This window comes from Eucyclogobius newberryi, unplaced genomic scaffold (genome assembly GCF_026437365.1).
Source record: "Eucyclogobius newberryi isolate DKJ021-1_F unplaced genomic scaffold, fEucNew1.0.hap1 SCAF_1, whole genome shotgun sequence".
Taxonomy (NCBI): Eukaryota; Metazoa; Chordata; class Actinopteri; order Gobiiformes; family Gobiidae; genus Eucyclogobius; species Eucyclogobius newberryi.
In genome coordinates, this window is record NW_027315723.1 from 37,226,648 (window position 1) to 37,243,496 (window position 16,849).

The 16,849-nt window shown below is 37.8% G+C and overlaps 1 protein-coding gene across 1 annotated transcript in view; it reads left to right on the forward strand.

The window, feature by feature from the left end:
* rngtt (RNA guanylyltransferase and 5'-phosphatase) overlaps positions 1–16,849 on the forward strand; it is a 131,539-nt gene that overhangs the window by 55,736 nt on the left and 58,954 nt on the right. The window contains exon 11 of the mRNA XM_072445413.1: positions 931–1,095. Coding sequence (XP_072301514.1) covers positions 931–1,095 — 165 coding nt within the window. The remainder of the gene's footprint in view (positions 1–930; positions 1,096–16,849) is intronic.

The following is a 16,849-nucleotide window of genomic DNA, read 5'->3' on the forward strand; positions in this document are numbered from 1 at the left end:
ATTGGTTTCCAATCTCTGGTCAGTAATTCTCAGAGTTCAAACTAAATATCCTTTCAGATGAGAAAAGGCACACATAGGCTTTTAATTTACCACCTTGACAAGTTAAAATATTCCTTTTGGCTTAACTAAGGCTTCTTTGTGACCTAGTACAAAAATGTGATTAAAAACGGGACTAAACCAAGCTTGCATATATATATATGAAATCCTAAAGACTAAATTAATTAATATTAATGTGGCATTCGATCCTAAAGGAAGGAGGTCTTAGTTTCATAGTGCTGCTGTGAAACAATGATTAAAAAGAAAATGTAATTACCCTGCTCTGATGCTTTAAACAATAGGTTTACTTTTGTTGAGTGGACAATGACTCTTGAGTTACAAAGTTGTATGACTTATCAAGTATTTTACTTTTCCCATGTTACCCTTGTAAAGATGTTTCGTTCTCAATAGGTTTCTTAGCTGATTAAATAAAGGTTAATAAATACATATTTTTTTGTTTATCATTAGAGGTTTGTTATTGGCTTGAATCAAACAAAAATGTATTTTAGTTTTATTCAGCAAAATACCTAAAAAGGACACATGTTGTGTAGTATCTGGCTTAGCTCTGTCTACTTTAGCAAATCTGTACTTTTTCCTCACTTCACAGAAATCCTTCAACACAAAATGTTTTTTGCTCCGCAGACATAGGCGTGCAGAATACAGATGCCTCCTCAACACAGACATCAATCCATCACTGTTGAAAATGGCAAAGACAAAAGTATTATCACAACAATTATGTCTTATCCACATGCAGTTATTGATATAATGGTGGAAGTGGACATCAAACGAAGTATTACTGCATGTTGAGCTTGTCTTGTTTGAACTGCTTACTTTCTACAAACCAAAATAGTAAAATGGTGTTGATTTGCCTAATCCATCGTCTACTTGTTTCAGGGACAGCCTGTTGGCCAGTGTGACTTCAACATCCGGTTAGTTTGCATGGAGAAGGAGATCATTTCCCCTCGAATGGAAAAAATGAAGTTGGGACAGATCGACAAAACAAAAGAGCCGTTCAGTGTCCGAGCCAAGCCCTTTTTTGACATCCACGCATCCAGAAAGGTAATACCATCAATACTTTTACTGTAAAAAATCAGTACTGTTTGATTCATTGCACAAAGCCTAACTGGGTAGAACCTTTTGGCTGCTACTGTTCATCTTTATTGCTGCTTTCAGTTGCTGGTATGTAAAAATCACTTTTAATGAGTTGCTCCTTCACATGCCTTCAAATGCAGTGCTGCCAGCATTTTGGTCTTGCATTTCCATATATCGCTGGAGGGAAGGTTGACATTCACAGAAGAGTGCACACATCATGTTGTAGCACACAGAAATATTTCACCACAGAAATATTCACTGCAGCAAAAGCAAAGTCATCCTCACTTTAAAAATACTTGACACATGGTAGCTTTAGTTTGATATACAAATTGTTATTATTATGTTATACAAATTATGGGGCACAGTGAGGCAATTTGCTAATTCAAGTCTTCACATTAGCTGTTACGATATAAAAAGACCCTGAATTTTAACAATAGCACTTTTGTCTCTGCCTACCTTGAAATCAAGCCGCAGGGTTCTTGGGATCTTCCATTCAAATCCATTGTCAAATGAATATGCAAATTATTCCACGCAAGAAGGCAGATGGAGCACCATCTTACCCAGAAGGCAAACATGTCAAAAGATAACAAAACCAGTCTTATTTTTTGCATTGCACCCACTACATATTACAAAAGGAACGTTACAGCATGAACAAACTGAGCTCTTGACGAGAGGAGTCCAACTTATAGGTAACCACTGTTACACAAAAAGGTGAATTAAAGTTGTTAAAGGTGCACACTTTTTTGGTGAATGTTGCAGTATGGCATTAAACTTATCTCTTTGGAGACAAGCAGGTGATGCCATGAAGGTTAAGTTACAGATCAAATCTGCGGAGAGGAATCCCCACATGTTTATCAAGACATTTTCAAGATCGAAATAATGAATGCCATACTGTGGAACATTTCAGACAAAAATATTTCTGGAGCTGAGGATAAAAGTTGGTGTCCCTTTAAAGCCTTTCGGTTGGTAAAGTTCTTTGAATTTTTTTAAAACTTTGTGCGAGAAAATGCTTTTACCCGACTGGTAATGAATGTTGACTATTTGACTGTAAAATAAAAGCATTAAAAGCTCTTGTCAGGGTTGATTAAGGCTAGTTAGACATTAGTTGGCTACAATATAGTTTTCCTGGTAGTTAAGGGGCTGTAAAAACTTGAAAGTAAAACCAAAACGGGTTCAAAGTGCTTCAATTTGATCTTTGAAATGTTGTGAACCTTTGTTCACAACTTTCACCATTTGTAACAGTAGATGATTGTGAGGTAGAGAAGCTTAATATCTCCTTGATTCCTCAAAGCTTTACACCATGGCCCTAAAGTCAGGCCAGTTGGAGGTCAGTGCACATTTAATTTGATCTTTTCTTGGGCCAAGATCAGACAATTTGGATCCTTTATTCTCACTGCCGATCAAAGCTCAAGGAAGGCTGTGATACTGTAGACTACTCTTTATTCCACATATTTCCCTTTGCCAATGCAAAACTTTTGTAGTGGTCTTGTTATTGTATACTGAAAATAAAATGAACTCTTCCACTCCCTCCCACGCTGGTTGGAGATGGTCTTGAAGTGAAGTAATTTCTTTCTGACTGGCTTATTGTTCCTTTCCAGTGCCCCTCTGAATCCCTGTACAGTCATATTGCTGTAGTCTGCCACATTAGGCGCGGAATAAAGACGCATTATTAATTCCGAGGCACACAACCGCCCACTTGATCACCTCTCAACCAGAGCCTCCGGTTGGGGGGTATTTCAAGCTGCTGTTTTCCATCTTCAACACTTGACCATTCATGCCACCACAGATCTGGCCTCTACTATAGGGACCATTTATCCTTTAGCTTCCAGTATGGTCATTATTTCACAAAGAAGCCCTTTCAATATTAAACAGGTCTTACAATGGGAAAATACTGCTCAGTATTTCTGGACTTTCCCTTTCCCTGGTTGACAGAATAGATTTAAGTGATTATTCTGAATTTAGGGGGAAGCTATTAGTGATTTGGCTTGCAGAGTGGAGACATATTGATTTTAACATTGTGTTTGTCACAGTGGCTGGTCTGGCCTCAGTGTCTGTGTTTCTGGCATCGAAAACCAGGCATCCAAAATTCCACTTTGGAACTTTTTCATTCTGCAAGTCACTTTTCAGTTAGTTATTTAGTTGAATAATAAAATGAAATAAAACTACAAAAACATTTTTACACCAGAGATCTAGTCTCGTCTAATCGTCAATTATATGCTTGAGTCTACAGCCCTCTCAGTATAAGTGTGTGTGTGTTGAATTTAAAGTCGATTTAAAGTGTCTGTCGTGTTTATCTTTGTGAAATCAATTCGGAAATACATGTTTAAGTTTTTGAAAAGACAAAATATAATCTGATCGATCAATACGAAGAAAAAAAAATATTTTACCGTATCGCCCAACCTTGGCACTTTGTTGGTAAATTAACCTTTAGTTGAAGCACGACTTTACCCCAAGCCTTTTGTGCATTCATAAATCACATAAAGAAAAAAGTATAATAATCCTTTCAAGATTTATGATTCTGTTTTGTGATGCCTTTACGACACTATTAATACGTTACTAGATCTTTGAGAACATTTATATTTTGTAGTGACATGAGAGTTTTAAATAGCACTTGTGTTACTAAGTCCTGTGATTTTGGATGATTAAACTTGCACCTGCTTCACCGTTCACCTCTAAGTGCAGCATCCTTGTATGACTGTAACTCAACATCACTTCCGAGGAACAGTGTAGAGGTGGATTCCTAGTATGCACTGTATGCACCAGTGATGGAAGTTTAACCGATTTGTATCGATACACCGGCTTGCATGTGCGATACAAGTGCGTGAGTAGAAAAGTGACGCATCGATGCAGTTCCAGTGACGAAATGGTGCATCGGACTTTCTATTGTTTTCTCGGTTAAACAAGATTTTTTTTAGACGTTTGACAGACACTCCGCTGTCTGCACTGAACCGTGACAGTGAAATCCAGTGCTGCCCGGTGGTCGAGTGTTTAAGGCACAGCACACGTATTCCAGACTCCAAGGGCAGCTGGCGGCAGTGTTGTGAGTTTGAATCCAGACTCAGACAATGTACTGCATGTCCTCGCTTCTCTTTCATCCCATCATTTCACACTCTCCTCTCCTGTCTAATAAAGACAACACTATCCACATTTTGGTCAAATCGGTGGCGGAGCAGAGGTGATGCTTTTGTTTACATGTATATTAAATTACCATGCACTCTCAGTACTCAAACATTGCCTTTATAAAAACGGCTAAAACATCACCTAATGTCTCTGTTATTGAGAGTAGGGAAAAAAGAAAGCAAACATTGATAGTGTATTTTTCTATGTTTAAGCTTGCAAATATTCCTGTGAGAGGAAAATGTTTTAATTTGAACAATTCACCTGCCTATCCATTTAATACAGCAGATAATCTTGAAAATAAAATCTAATGGCCTCAAATGGATTAAATAATATACATTTAACCTCATTGTAGCTCTTTTAAGGGTTATATCAATTATTAGTGAGATGAGCTCCATGGTAACACTCAGGGTTGAGACTTTTAGAAAGTCTCTTTACTTTTGCTCACATCAACAACTAACAGCTTTGTCAAGAATAAAAACAGTGTAAACAAGTTGGATTACGCTCTGGCACTACCTGTCTCCTTCTCTCCTCCTCCATCTCTCCTCCTTCATGTTCATTCCGTGTGTGTAACGGACTGGTCGTTCAGCATGTTTATCCATAGTCACGTGTACGACAATCATTATAAACAGGTCAGGCTTGTTGACACGCTGGGCTCCATTCAATACACGCACATAATATGTTTATGCACGGCGCCCGTGAATCGTGTGTTTGCAGTATTCACCTTATTCCGGAAGCCCGTCTGGGTGCCGCCATGCAACATAATCCTTCTTCGGGTTGTATTAGCTAACATGGGGCTGTCGACCTTGAGAGAAAATAATTTCTACACAGACTAAAAACCTGTTTTTGGGCAGCCCAGGGAATTAGTGCATTGTTGACTTATTGGTCACATGAATATTGGACATTCTACACAAATCCATCTCACAACAAGACTTTTCTCTTGTTCTCCATTTAAACCAATGGAGTTTCCGCTGGACCGAAAGTGAGATTACAATGGCAGTGCCGATCACGTGGGAAAAGGGGGACAAGTGGGCGGGACGAATAAGGTCTATACTGTAGATTCCAAAATCCTCTCAAATAACCTACTGTAGCTATAAATATTTGCTGTAATTGAAAAAACGGTTGATCTTGACATCCCTAAAGTGATGCGCTGTACTGTGGAGGAGTAATATTGTACAAACATTATAACAAATAATTGGGCTTTTTTAAGTAGGCCTATTTTATACAGGCAATAATTTACTCCAAATGAAACCAAATTCAACATTGTCCACCTATGTTTATAAAGGCACAGCATCAGACTAAACTGTGTTAATAAGAACTTAAATAAGAAGATCCCTGTCGAATTGAGATTGGTATCGGATCAGTATTGGAGATTAAAAAATATATAAAAAATGGGATCAGGAGCCAAAAAACAATGTCGTGTGAATCCTGTGAATCGTGATACATCGTGATTCGGGGTTTGTTCAAAACAATTGGTTGTGAAAAATGAATCTTAAATGAATCGAAATCGCAGCAAATGTATCGAGGTGCATGTCATATCGGACAGAGATCTGAGATCCCCATCACGAGTATGCACTACATGTTTGATGGACGTGACCTGGTAAAAAGCAGATGCCTGCTGTTGATCTGGTGTTGACAGTGTGAATACAGAACATGGCGTGAGTCTCTTGTGATTAACGTACTTCCATTTGGAGTATTCCCTGCTCATGAATAGCTTCAGGACAGTACCCCTTTCCAAACAGGATTAAAATGCCAGGCATGTTCCCATTCTTGTTTGAAGCTTTCTTTAAGCAGCAATCCTGGCTCTCTGATAAGCTTTTGTAAACTCAACAATGTGTGCCAGTAAAGAAGCGTGTATGTCTGTTTGCCTGTAATATCAAATATCACAGTACAGTTATTTGACATCTTGAGTTAATGCTCTTAACATATAAAACGATGCTCACAATTCAATACATGAGATTGTAATGCAGAGTCCATTGGCAGAAGATACAAGCATTTTCACAGGCAATGAAATATTAAGCCTGGGATTACATTTCTGGTCATTTTTCAGACGTAATTTCTTAGCAATATCCACTTTTTCAGAGAAAGTCTCCTCTGTCTGGGATTGCAGAAAATTCACTGTTGTATTTTCAGAGCGCTCTGCATTCCAATTGCTAAGTCTAAAACCGGTACAATAGGTCTAAACTACATAGGTCTGTATTAGGACAACTCGATCAGTTCTAAACTAGTAGTGCAAGGACAGGGAGGACAGAAATGAGGATTGAATTGACTCCAATTTCTACGAATAATTTAACTTTGTACACACACACACACACACACACACCACAGTTTGAGTAAATCACACTAAGTAACACTGACCTCTGTGGATAAAAGAAGCACTAATTTGTGATGATAAAGAATACATTCAGAAATAAAAATCACTTCAAATTCCATCAAATCATACATTGATAATATTCAAATGTGAGTCAGTCCTTTTCTTTTTAATGAATGTGCTGTGCTCTAGTGTTACGATTATCAAAAGGAAATTGTGTTAATTTTTCTCTGTCAGCTCCAAAACATTTTAATATCCCTCTTCATTAATCACGTGTCAAAGGTTATCAGCATGAAGTACCTCCGTGTGAAAAATAAATCCCATCATTTGACCCGAGAGACACACGGTTTTGGACATCAGACCGTTCACTTGGTGACAGAGATTTTTTCTCATCTTAGGTTTTTCTTTTCTTTTTTTTGGTCCAAGATTGCGTAGGATAGGGACCTCGGAGTAGATTCTTTCAAAAGATTGCAGCCTTTCTGTGGAGCTCTTACCTAATCACAACCAGTGAGATTAAGCCTTTGCTACGTGCTGAATACAAACGAGGCAAAGACGACTTTAGCTTCTGTTCCAATGCAAGCCGCGAGTTAAGGTGAGAAGACTTTCCGGCTTAATGCACTCAATCACATTTGATGATGCATAATTAATTGCTCTGTTCTCACCTGCTGCCCCTAAAAATGTTAGAATTATTCAAATGGAAAACCACAGACGAGAACATTGTAGTATAGACTCAAGATGGACATTTTCAAACGAGCTACAAATAGTAATTTTACTTTTTAATCCAAAGTCAAGTTTGACAGAAATGGTAAAGGCTGTCTGGTTTCTGTTCAGGAAATCAATATAAAAAACAAATTTTCTTTGCTTTGTAAAGAATAATGCAATTTGAAATGGATATGAGTCAATAATGAGAAAAGTAATTGGGCTCTATCTTTAGGAAAAACACATCACACTACACCGATCCTGAACACAATATCACAATAAATACTTTGCTGTCACTATTGTCCCTGTTCAGTTGCTAATCTCTTGTTTCTTATAGATTGTACGTATGATGCAACAACCCCTCACCCGTTTAAGTCGTACTGCAGTCTGTTAAGTACAAGTAAATCCTGCTATATCACTTCCTCGCTGTTTCTTCTCTGCGTCTGTCAGATACCTGTTATTGTTCGTCATGGATTTATCGTGCCTCCCCTGTACACCATGTCTCATTATGTGAGCACTGCACTTCCCTGTTACTCTGACCTAGCGCCCCTCTCTCTTTCCACATCTGCTGCAACGCTCCAATTTTCCACACCTTTTAGCTTTCTCTATACTTGAACAAAAGGAAAAATATAAGCTTTGTGCTAAATCTGGCTTGATGTGCTCTCATTAGCACAGGTACATTATTGGAGTCAACTTCATCAGGGAAAGTGATATCTGCTGGGGTTAATGATCAATAAAGCTTTTAGCAGTTAATAAACCGCGAGTTTTGATTTCCTTGGAGGTGCGACTCGCAGACTTACATTGCCCATGATAATATATTTGTTTAAGACGGATTAACTCTTTTAATACACCTCAATTTAAAGAAAATTCTTGCTCCGTTTTTGTTAAGTATGTAAAATAACTATTAAAATAGTAATAAATACAACGAGTAAATTTATAAAAATCGATTTGAAGCATAAAAATACCAAAGACTGGCAAGAGGTTTATTCTAGCAAGGTGGGAAATGCATGATTGGCATATTTGATCAATTAAGACTAAAGTTGATTAATTTTGAAGGACATAATGAGGACAACTCACAATGTTGCAGTAATTCGGTGTGAATATTCATCCAACATTTAATCACCTTGTTAGACTTGGCTAGAAAGAGAACAGTAGCTGTTTTAATAATAAATAGTTTGAAATCTACCCTTTTCAGCCATTAGTCAAATGGCGAGCTTTACCTGAATAGTTCATCATAGAACATCAGCATGCACTTGATCACCTGCATCCTCTTCCTCTCCCACTCACAAACATGCGGCTCTTGTGTAAGACTCAACACAACATCGATGATGACTAACATTTATTTACCTCGACTGATTTATGAGTTTTTTTTACAAAAAGATGTTATGCAACAACCCCTGAGTGAAACGGCACAGTGAAGGGCAGCAAAAAGCTCATATTCATAATAGAGAAATATTAATAGTTAAAAGGAAATCATATTTGATTTAAGATTCGCTGTTGCAATTTCTGGAAAGGGACCACTTCAACCACAAATAGAAAATAATGTAGGGGTCTAACATGTTGCGCATTTACCCCTTAACTGACCTGCTTAAGTCTTTATAATGTGTCTCTAACCTGTTACCACCCACCTATTTTCGCCCTGTGCACAATGGTTGGACATACCCAAATGGCATTGCTTATTAAAAGAGGATCTTATGTTCCACATGCAAGTGTGATGCATCATTAGAAAGCTTAGGCCTTCTAGTTTCTGCAGATGTGCACATGAACACTGTCAGGGCTTCAGAACTTACACTACAGAGGCCCAAACATAAACAAAACATCCTTTTTTAGTCTCGCCTGAATATTGTCAATGTGTAATGGTCCTGAGCATGACATACTTCATTGTGTGCATATGCTGTTCACTGTACATGATGTTTATCTTGTTGACAACAACTGTGTACAGTTTCAGAGCTCTAGGAACAGGCATTTTGGTGCTGTTGACCTTTTTGTATCAAAAAGTATATTCGGAACAAGTGATCCAAATATGTGCCAACTGTGCCAAACTGTTTTATTACAATTTTAGCTCCTCTATGATCATAAAACATACATTTTGATGTTTTGTAGGCCACTAATAGCAATTATAACCGCTAAAAAAAAAATATGTGAAAATGTGTAAATATGAGTTTACCCATGAATTTCCCATATAGAGGTAAAAAAAAAAAAAAAAATTATAATATTTTTATTTTATTTTTGTATTGGTATAATAATACATACATCTCACAAAATGCACGTCCAAAAGGCTAATAAAATCAGAAAACGTTATGCGCAAAATCCTGCCGAGAAATCTGGCTCTTTACAGCCTTCCCGGAGCCTTACGCACGTGAACAGGGAGAATTCTGTGTAAATAAACCCTTTGTCCCGCCTATCAGGAAAAAGGTCTCCTGACTGGCTAGAATAATATGTCACTCAAAGTCTCCTGCAGAAGCTAAGGGCTAAAAACAAAGATGGACGCGCGCTTCGGAAGCGCCGAATTTTTTTCCTCCGGAGGCTGTAGCAAACAAACCCGGTGACAGAAAAATTCGTGGATGGTCTCATTCTGTAGGAAACAGTCTAAGGAAGAGATCGATGTCAAACACTATCGTATAAGTCAAACAGGTCATTTGTTATGGACGGAGAAATGCGGCGGACAAGCGCATTCTCGTCCGGTGAGAAACGAAGAAAAGTTTGTTTACTTGACAATATCTCGAAATCGGATAACTTCAGGAAAAATACAAGTGGATATTGTTTTTCAATGATTCCTTACGGACAGACTGAGTACAAGGATGTACAGAATTAAAGCCGTTTCGTCCGTCATAAACAGCAAACAGGTAGGACATGCGTTTGTAAAAGTTGAGACTTTCTCACAAACTATTGGCAATTGCTTCTTGGGGCATATTATTCAATGTAAATCAATGACATATTCGTTTTGTTGAGAAAATAAGCTTTAAAATGATGTATGGCTTGCTGGTATTGACCACGGAAATAAAACTGATGATGTAAGAGAATATTTGAGATATAGAAAATGTTCGCCGGCGGACAGGTGGGTGGTAACAGGTTAAAGGTGCACTGTTACTTTTTCGGTGGAGAGTCCACCACCTGCTTGTCTCTTTGCCTGACACGTTCCACAGATAGAATACTTATTACTGTATTTAATGCCAATGCTGTAGAACATTCCAGGCATGGTTTTCATGCAGACAACGATATGACTCATCAGACTACATATTGCACCTTTAATGTTGTAAAATAGATAGTGCAGGTTTCACTAGACATAATTCCAGTCGTTATGACGGACAGGTCCCGTAAAATCCGTCATGAGCTATTTTTATCAGTCATTAAATTTTTACTGCGATACATGAAGGGCTTTTTAAAGGGAAACAACAAATCACTCTCTCGCTTCAAAGTTATATTTCTTTGTTACAGATGTAAAATAGTTTATTTGTATTTCTTCTTTTAAACTCAGTGGTTGAAGCTCAAAGACGGGACTATTTGAGTGCTTTGCGTCTCTCCAGAGTTCATAGACACATGAACATGCCCGCTTGTCTGTTTCCTCTGTGGCCACACTCCTCTGTACTTCATTATGTACAAGCTAGTGTTTAGGTAACGTAATAAAGCGAGACAATAGTCAGTGTTTTTATGCTTCTACATTTGTGTATCTGCAGCAGGCACTGACACGTGCATGACATATGAATGTTCCCACTCTGTGTCTTTCACACACATACTGCAGCCACATTCCTCACTGTTCATTGTGTTTGTATGATCTAAACGTGCTTTCTGTCCATTATGCTGCACATTCAGGTGTCAGAACAATAACGACACAAACATGCTAGATTCTGAAGACGATGTGCTGGGGCTGCGGAGGCGGGGCCGATCTAGGCGCACTGAGGAAAGTCCAGTCTTGGCCCAATACATCTGAGAAGGCTGAAATTCAGCACATATTTGAAGTTTGTGCAAGTTATGTTAATATCCTATGTAAAAGTAAAGGCAAAAGTTTGATTTTCAACCAGTCAAAGTTTCGGACTTCAGACGGAATTTTCTGTCCCGGCTGTAAAAAGAATCTGTAACCTCTGAGGTTGTGATTCTTTCAAAAACTTCCTATGTTTTCGTATTGTTAAGGCTCTGTTGGTTTGCTCTCCTTGTACTGTCAGATTTACTGTGTAAGAAACAAAGATGGCCTCAGGTCATCTCAGCCTGTGTCCTTGGTTTTCTGCTGAGATTCTTGTACAGCTCCTTTCTGCCTGACCAGTGCCTGGATGACCTTACATAATGTCATCCTCCGCTCCTGCTGTATTCTCTGTTTGCTCTTTCTCAGATGCTGAAGCACAAGCAGGTGACGGTAACCTGCCAAGTTACAGGTCAGATCTGTCTAGAGAAGACCGTGCTAAGAAGATAATTCATACAATTGCAATTAAAATACTGTTAAGCCATCAACGTTTAAACGAAAAAATATTCTTGAGTCTTATTTTAAAATTATATCAAAATGATCAGAAAAGGGTTTATCTGTATTTTGTTTTTACTTTGCATACTTAAAACAAGTATTTTTCTGCTGCTGAGCTATGGAAAAGTTGTTGCATATTTGATGACGCTCCTTGGAGACTTTATATGGTCGTGAACTCTGCAGTCTTATGTAACAGGCGGCTTGTACTATGTATAGTGCTCTTTCCAGTACTCAGCTATTCCACTTTTTCTAATTATATTTCTAATTATTATTGCTTCTTTGACATTAGAAGTCTGCGCTATTAAGGTTGGTACAGTTTCACTTAATTGAATTGAGTGTTGAGTGAGGCCACCCTCAACTCTGATAAAGTGGAATGTAATTAAATAGAAATTGTCTTTGGTAGTGAAGAAGCTGGCTTTATACACTTGTTTTGACATAAAGAAAAATAAATGCAAAATATGCATTATGAATCACGCAATTTAACATAATTTATACCCTAAAAATGAGTCAAATGTGTATGCTGGCTAAATCCCGATAAACTGGTTTTGGCTCCTCTACATTTTAGCACCTCCAAATCCAAAGTGAAGGAACACAGGGCATCCGTGTTCCCTGTCCCGGAGCCAGCCCTGGTGTTGGAGCATCTGCGTAGCGCTGCCTCTCGGTCGCTCCTCTTCACATTCCCTGTCTGTGTCTGTCTGCGTGGGTGGTGCTCGTTGCTTCATCTTTCTCCTGGAGACAGCACGGTGACGTTTCTGAACTGTCTCTTGTATATCGCCTCAGCAAAGACATTTATCCACTCCTCTGTGATAACCTTATCCCTTCGTGGTTTATTTGATTGTCTTTTTCAATACTGTCTTCCATTTGACGTATGTGGCTCACTCTAAAAGACGTTGTGTTGGTTAAAGGTTTTCATGAGGTTAAAATAGTGGATTACAGCTGAATATGAGGTGCAAACGCTAAGGTATCCTGTAGTAGGGTTTTCAAAAGACTCGAAAATCTGAATCTAATCCACAGGCTAAAAATTCAGGTTTTCTTGGGCCCCCGGAAATTAAATTTCTCTAGGACTCCCCCTCACACCCAAAGCTGCAGAGGCATATGTGACACACATAGAGTTTTCAATGCATGTTCAACTATCAATCAGAAACTATCCCACTCTCCACTGTTGTCCACTCTAAACTTTCACCCAGAATGAAACGCCACGGGCAATCTTAAGATCTTAAAAGCAGTTTGTGCAACAGATTAGAGTGAGACGCTCCGTTTGTCTCCACCGCAGCATTCATCAGCTGATCGATACAACCATACGAGTCACGAGAGCACGCACACCGAGCCAGAACAACACAACACAACTGCAGTGTATTGTTTTTGCTCATTAGGTTAATCTCATTAGCCACTGCACATGGATCGTAATACTGCAGTAAAAGTACATCACAGTTATTACACTCACTAGTCTCCACAGCTGCTCCAGGCACATCAGGCTGGCCATCGTGTCTCGTGTCATGTGAAATCAAAATTGTTTGTTCATCTCGGTCTCCGTGAGCACCGACCAAGGAATACTTTGCAATTAGCTTTAGCCTAATTCTTTTTAGATGCACGATGTTCATGTTTCAGGTCAACTTAGCAAATGAAAGGTCCAGAGCTCAAACAAATCTTAAACTCTGCCTATCAACGAAAATGAAGCACCATTTGGTGGCCCTTCCCGTCATTACACCGGCGCAAAAAATCTGAACAGGTAAAAACAACATTAAATCCGATTGGACACTTTAATTTTTTTTCTGTACTCAGAACAATACTCTTTATTAGCCTACGAAATGTTTGATAGAAATATAGCTTATGTATTTTATACAATTTGATAATAAATAACGTCTGAAACTCTGTACTTTTTACTGTAACTGATTACAGACACAGTCTGCTGACAAGTTAATTAGTCAATATATTCTAACAGAAAAGTTTGGACTGAAGTGAAATATTCTACTGAAATCTAGAAATCTTCTACTGAGAGTGTTTTTCAAACTTCCTATGAGTTATCTGTTCTTTTCTTCTGTATCTACCTCTGTATCTACCTGCGTTGCATCAATGAAATTTCCCCATGTGGGACAATAAAGGAATAACTTATCTTATCTTATCTTAAATGCTGCTTTTTGGGGACATACACATACTTATTTGCAATAATAATAAAATGTGTTATTCTTTAAAAAGGTTATGGAATGTACAACAATGTACAGATTACTCGATTAATCAAAGAAAAGAATTGATAGATTACGATTACTTGCCTTCGATAGATTACATTACTTTACTTTTATTGATTACTTTACTCGATTACTAAAATAATCGATAGCTGCAGCCCTAGACTGAACCATTATATAAGAGGGGTGATTGAAACATAGAAAGTTGTTTTATCAAACTAAGGAAATATAACATAAAATGTGGACCCCATATGCTGTTATGAATACTTGAAAACTGAAAATAGTCATTGGTCCATTTGCAGAAAAGTATTCTGAACTTTCTGGAGCCTAGTAACCCCCTTTTTAACCTGTCTCCCCTGTTTGGCGCCCCTTCTAGATACTAAAACTAGTCACAAAACTAGATATTCATCAAAGTTTGATTTGAACTTTCCTGAACAGATTTAGAATGATCTTGAGCTTTATCAGATACACCGGTATACCGTGTAAGGTCACATGGTAACATCGATTATTATGGTATCGTAAATCAATATCTAGTATTGAGGTTGTTCCTCAGTATCAAAATAGACTGACAACGCTATCTTAGACTTATCTTAGTTTCTGTACATTTTCCAAAGTGCACTGGACTGTACTGCCCTTAATTAAATATTTAATGATCATTTTTATATACCCTAAATAAAAATGTCACTGTCAATTACATGATTTGTCCAGCATAACGTTTGATTTGAGAAATGTTTATTATACTCTCAATTGCATTTATGCAAATGTGTGCGCTAATCGCTACATAAAAGTTACAGCCCTGGTTTTTCATTGTTTGTGATGTTTAGTGGCTAACACTAATTCTCACATCAAAATTGCATCAGAGCCAGCATTCTTCTTTCTTTAAAGCTCACAACAGTATCTATGGTATGGAGCACACACACAAATAATTACAATACAGAACAAAGGAATACAACACTATTTTAACAAAGGAAGGATCTTTTTCAATAAAAAGCGCCAATCTTATAAATAATCTTTGGATTTCATCTTATTATCACATTAGTATTAGTAATATAAATGTACACAATGTTGGGTGTTTCACAGATACGTCTCTACATAAACATCTTCACTATTTGAACAACAAATGAAGCTCAGCACATACACACATGCTTTGAACAGTTAGACACTTCTCTCTATCCACTCAGTACAGGCCTTTAGAGTCTACAAACACTGGAGAGGGCTTTTCCTGCATCGAGAGAAATAACTGCTCAAGAACACAAGTCTGTATACCTAGCTTGATGTGGGGATTGGACTACCAACCCTTTGATTCGATGGCAGCTAGCTTAACCCATAGAGCTATACTGCATTGTCTTTCAAGCTTGTATTAAATGGGATGTTGAACCAATGAGGTGGAGCCAGATGAGATCCTTTAATATGCATATCACTTTGCACCAGATGATTTGCTGTGGCAGGCTCACAAGGGAAAAGCTAAAGGAAAATAAATAAAAATCTGATGTATGTGGAGTGGCTGCATGCGTCTACATCAATGTGACAACTTGAATGGACCTTGCTTGTGTGACTGAGACTGTTAAATGGCTCATGTTTCACACACTTTACGACCTAGCGCTTTCTCATTCTTTGGCCTTTCTGATGAGATAAATCATCACAAAACGCTTTCCCTGCCTTGCATCATGCAAATACTCACCATTGTGGCTATGTCATCCTTTGGCTTTTCAGTTTTCAGTCCAAGTAAGATGGATGAACTCCAATTTTACGCACGTATTCAGTGAGTGCAGTATCGTCTCCATTTGCCCTTTCCAAACTGCCGAGTGTCAATTTGTCTAGTCCTCAGACAGGCTTTTAAGCCCTTTGTCCCCAAGAGCTCTGAAGCTTAGACACAGGGGACTTCACAGACAGTGAAACACCAAAAGAACTGTTATTTCACCATCCTCTTCAGTTTCACTTGAATATAAGTGGGTTTTCTAAAGTTTTCAACTTTCAGGTTAGATATTTTTTGCGATTATTATTATTATATTATGAGAAGCTAAGGTTTATTATATTGACTTCATGACCTTAGGCATATGATAATGACAGGTGGAAAATTATAATTTTCTGTTCTGAGATGTTATTGTTTGCCTATAATTTTCCTCAGTACATTATAGGGTTGTGTTCAAAATATCGATACGGCGATATATCGTCATGGACTCGTCACAGTATCGAGATATATATATATATATATATATATAGTAATAATTGTAGTAATTGAAAAGGAGCGTTAATGCGTACATTTTCTTCTTATAATTGATCCCATTAGTTAACTTTGACAACCCAATTATGTGGACATGCAGGCTGCTCCCACCAGGACAAGTCACACATCAGATCTGTGGAGAGACAACTTCAGCTCAAATTAAAAAGCACTAAAACACCATGTATTTGAATAAATGCTAAAATATATACTTCTAATGCCATAAAAGTAATAACATTTAAATCTTTCAGGTGTCATTACTTTATTACTTTTAATTATGCAAGTGTCTTTTAGTTACCCTGAAAAGTGCTATATAATACTGTAAGGCAAGGCAAGTTTATTTGTAGAGCACATTTCATACACAAGGCAATTCAAAGTGCTTCACACAGCAGGAAAAATGCATTCAAATCACAAAGAAATTACAGAAACAGAAATACAATAAAATTAACTAAATTAAAAATTATCAATCCAACTGATTTTCTAAACTAATAAAATCACAAACAAAAGAGAAGAGTGCAAAGAAAAATTGTTTCAGTCATATGCGCAGCTAAACAAAACTGTTTTTAGCTTAGATTTGAACATTGTCAGAGTAGAAGCCTGTCTCACATCTTCAGGAAGACTGTTCCAGGTTTTAGCTGCATAAAACTGAAACGCAGATTCCCCATGTTTTGTCCTGACTCTGGGCACCAGCAGGAGGCCGGTCCCTGAGGTCCTCAGAGTCCGAGATGGTTTATATG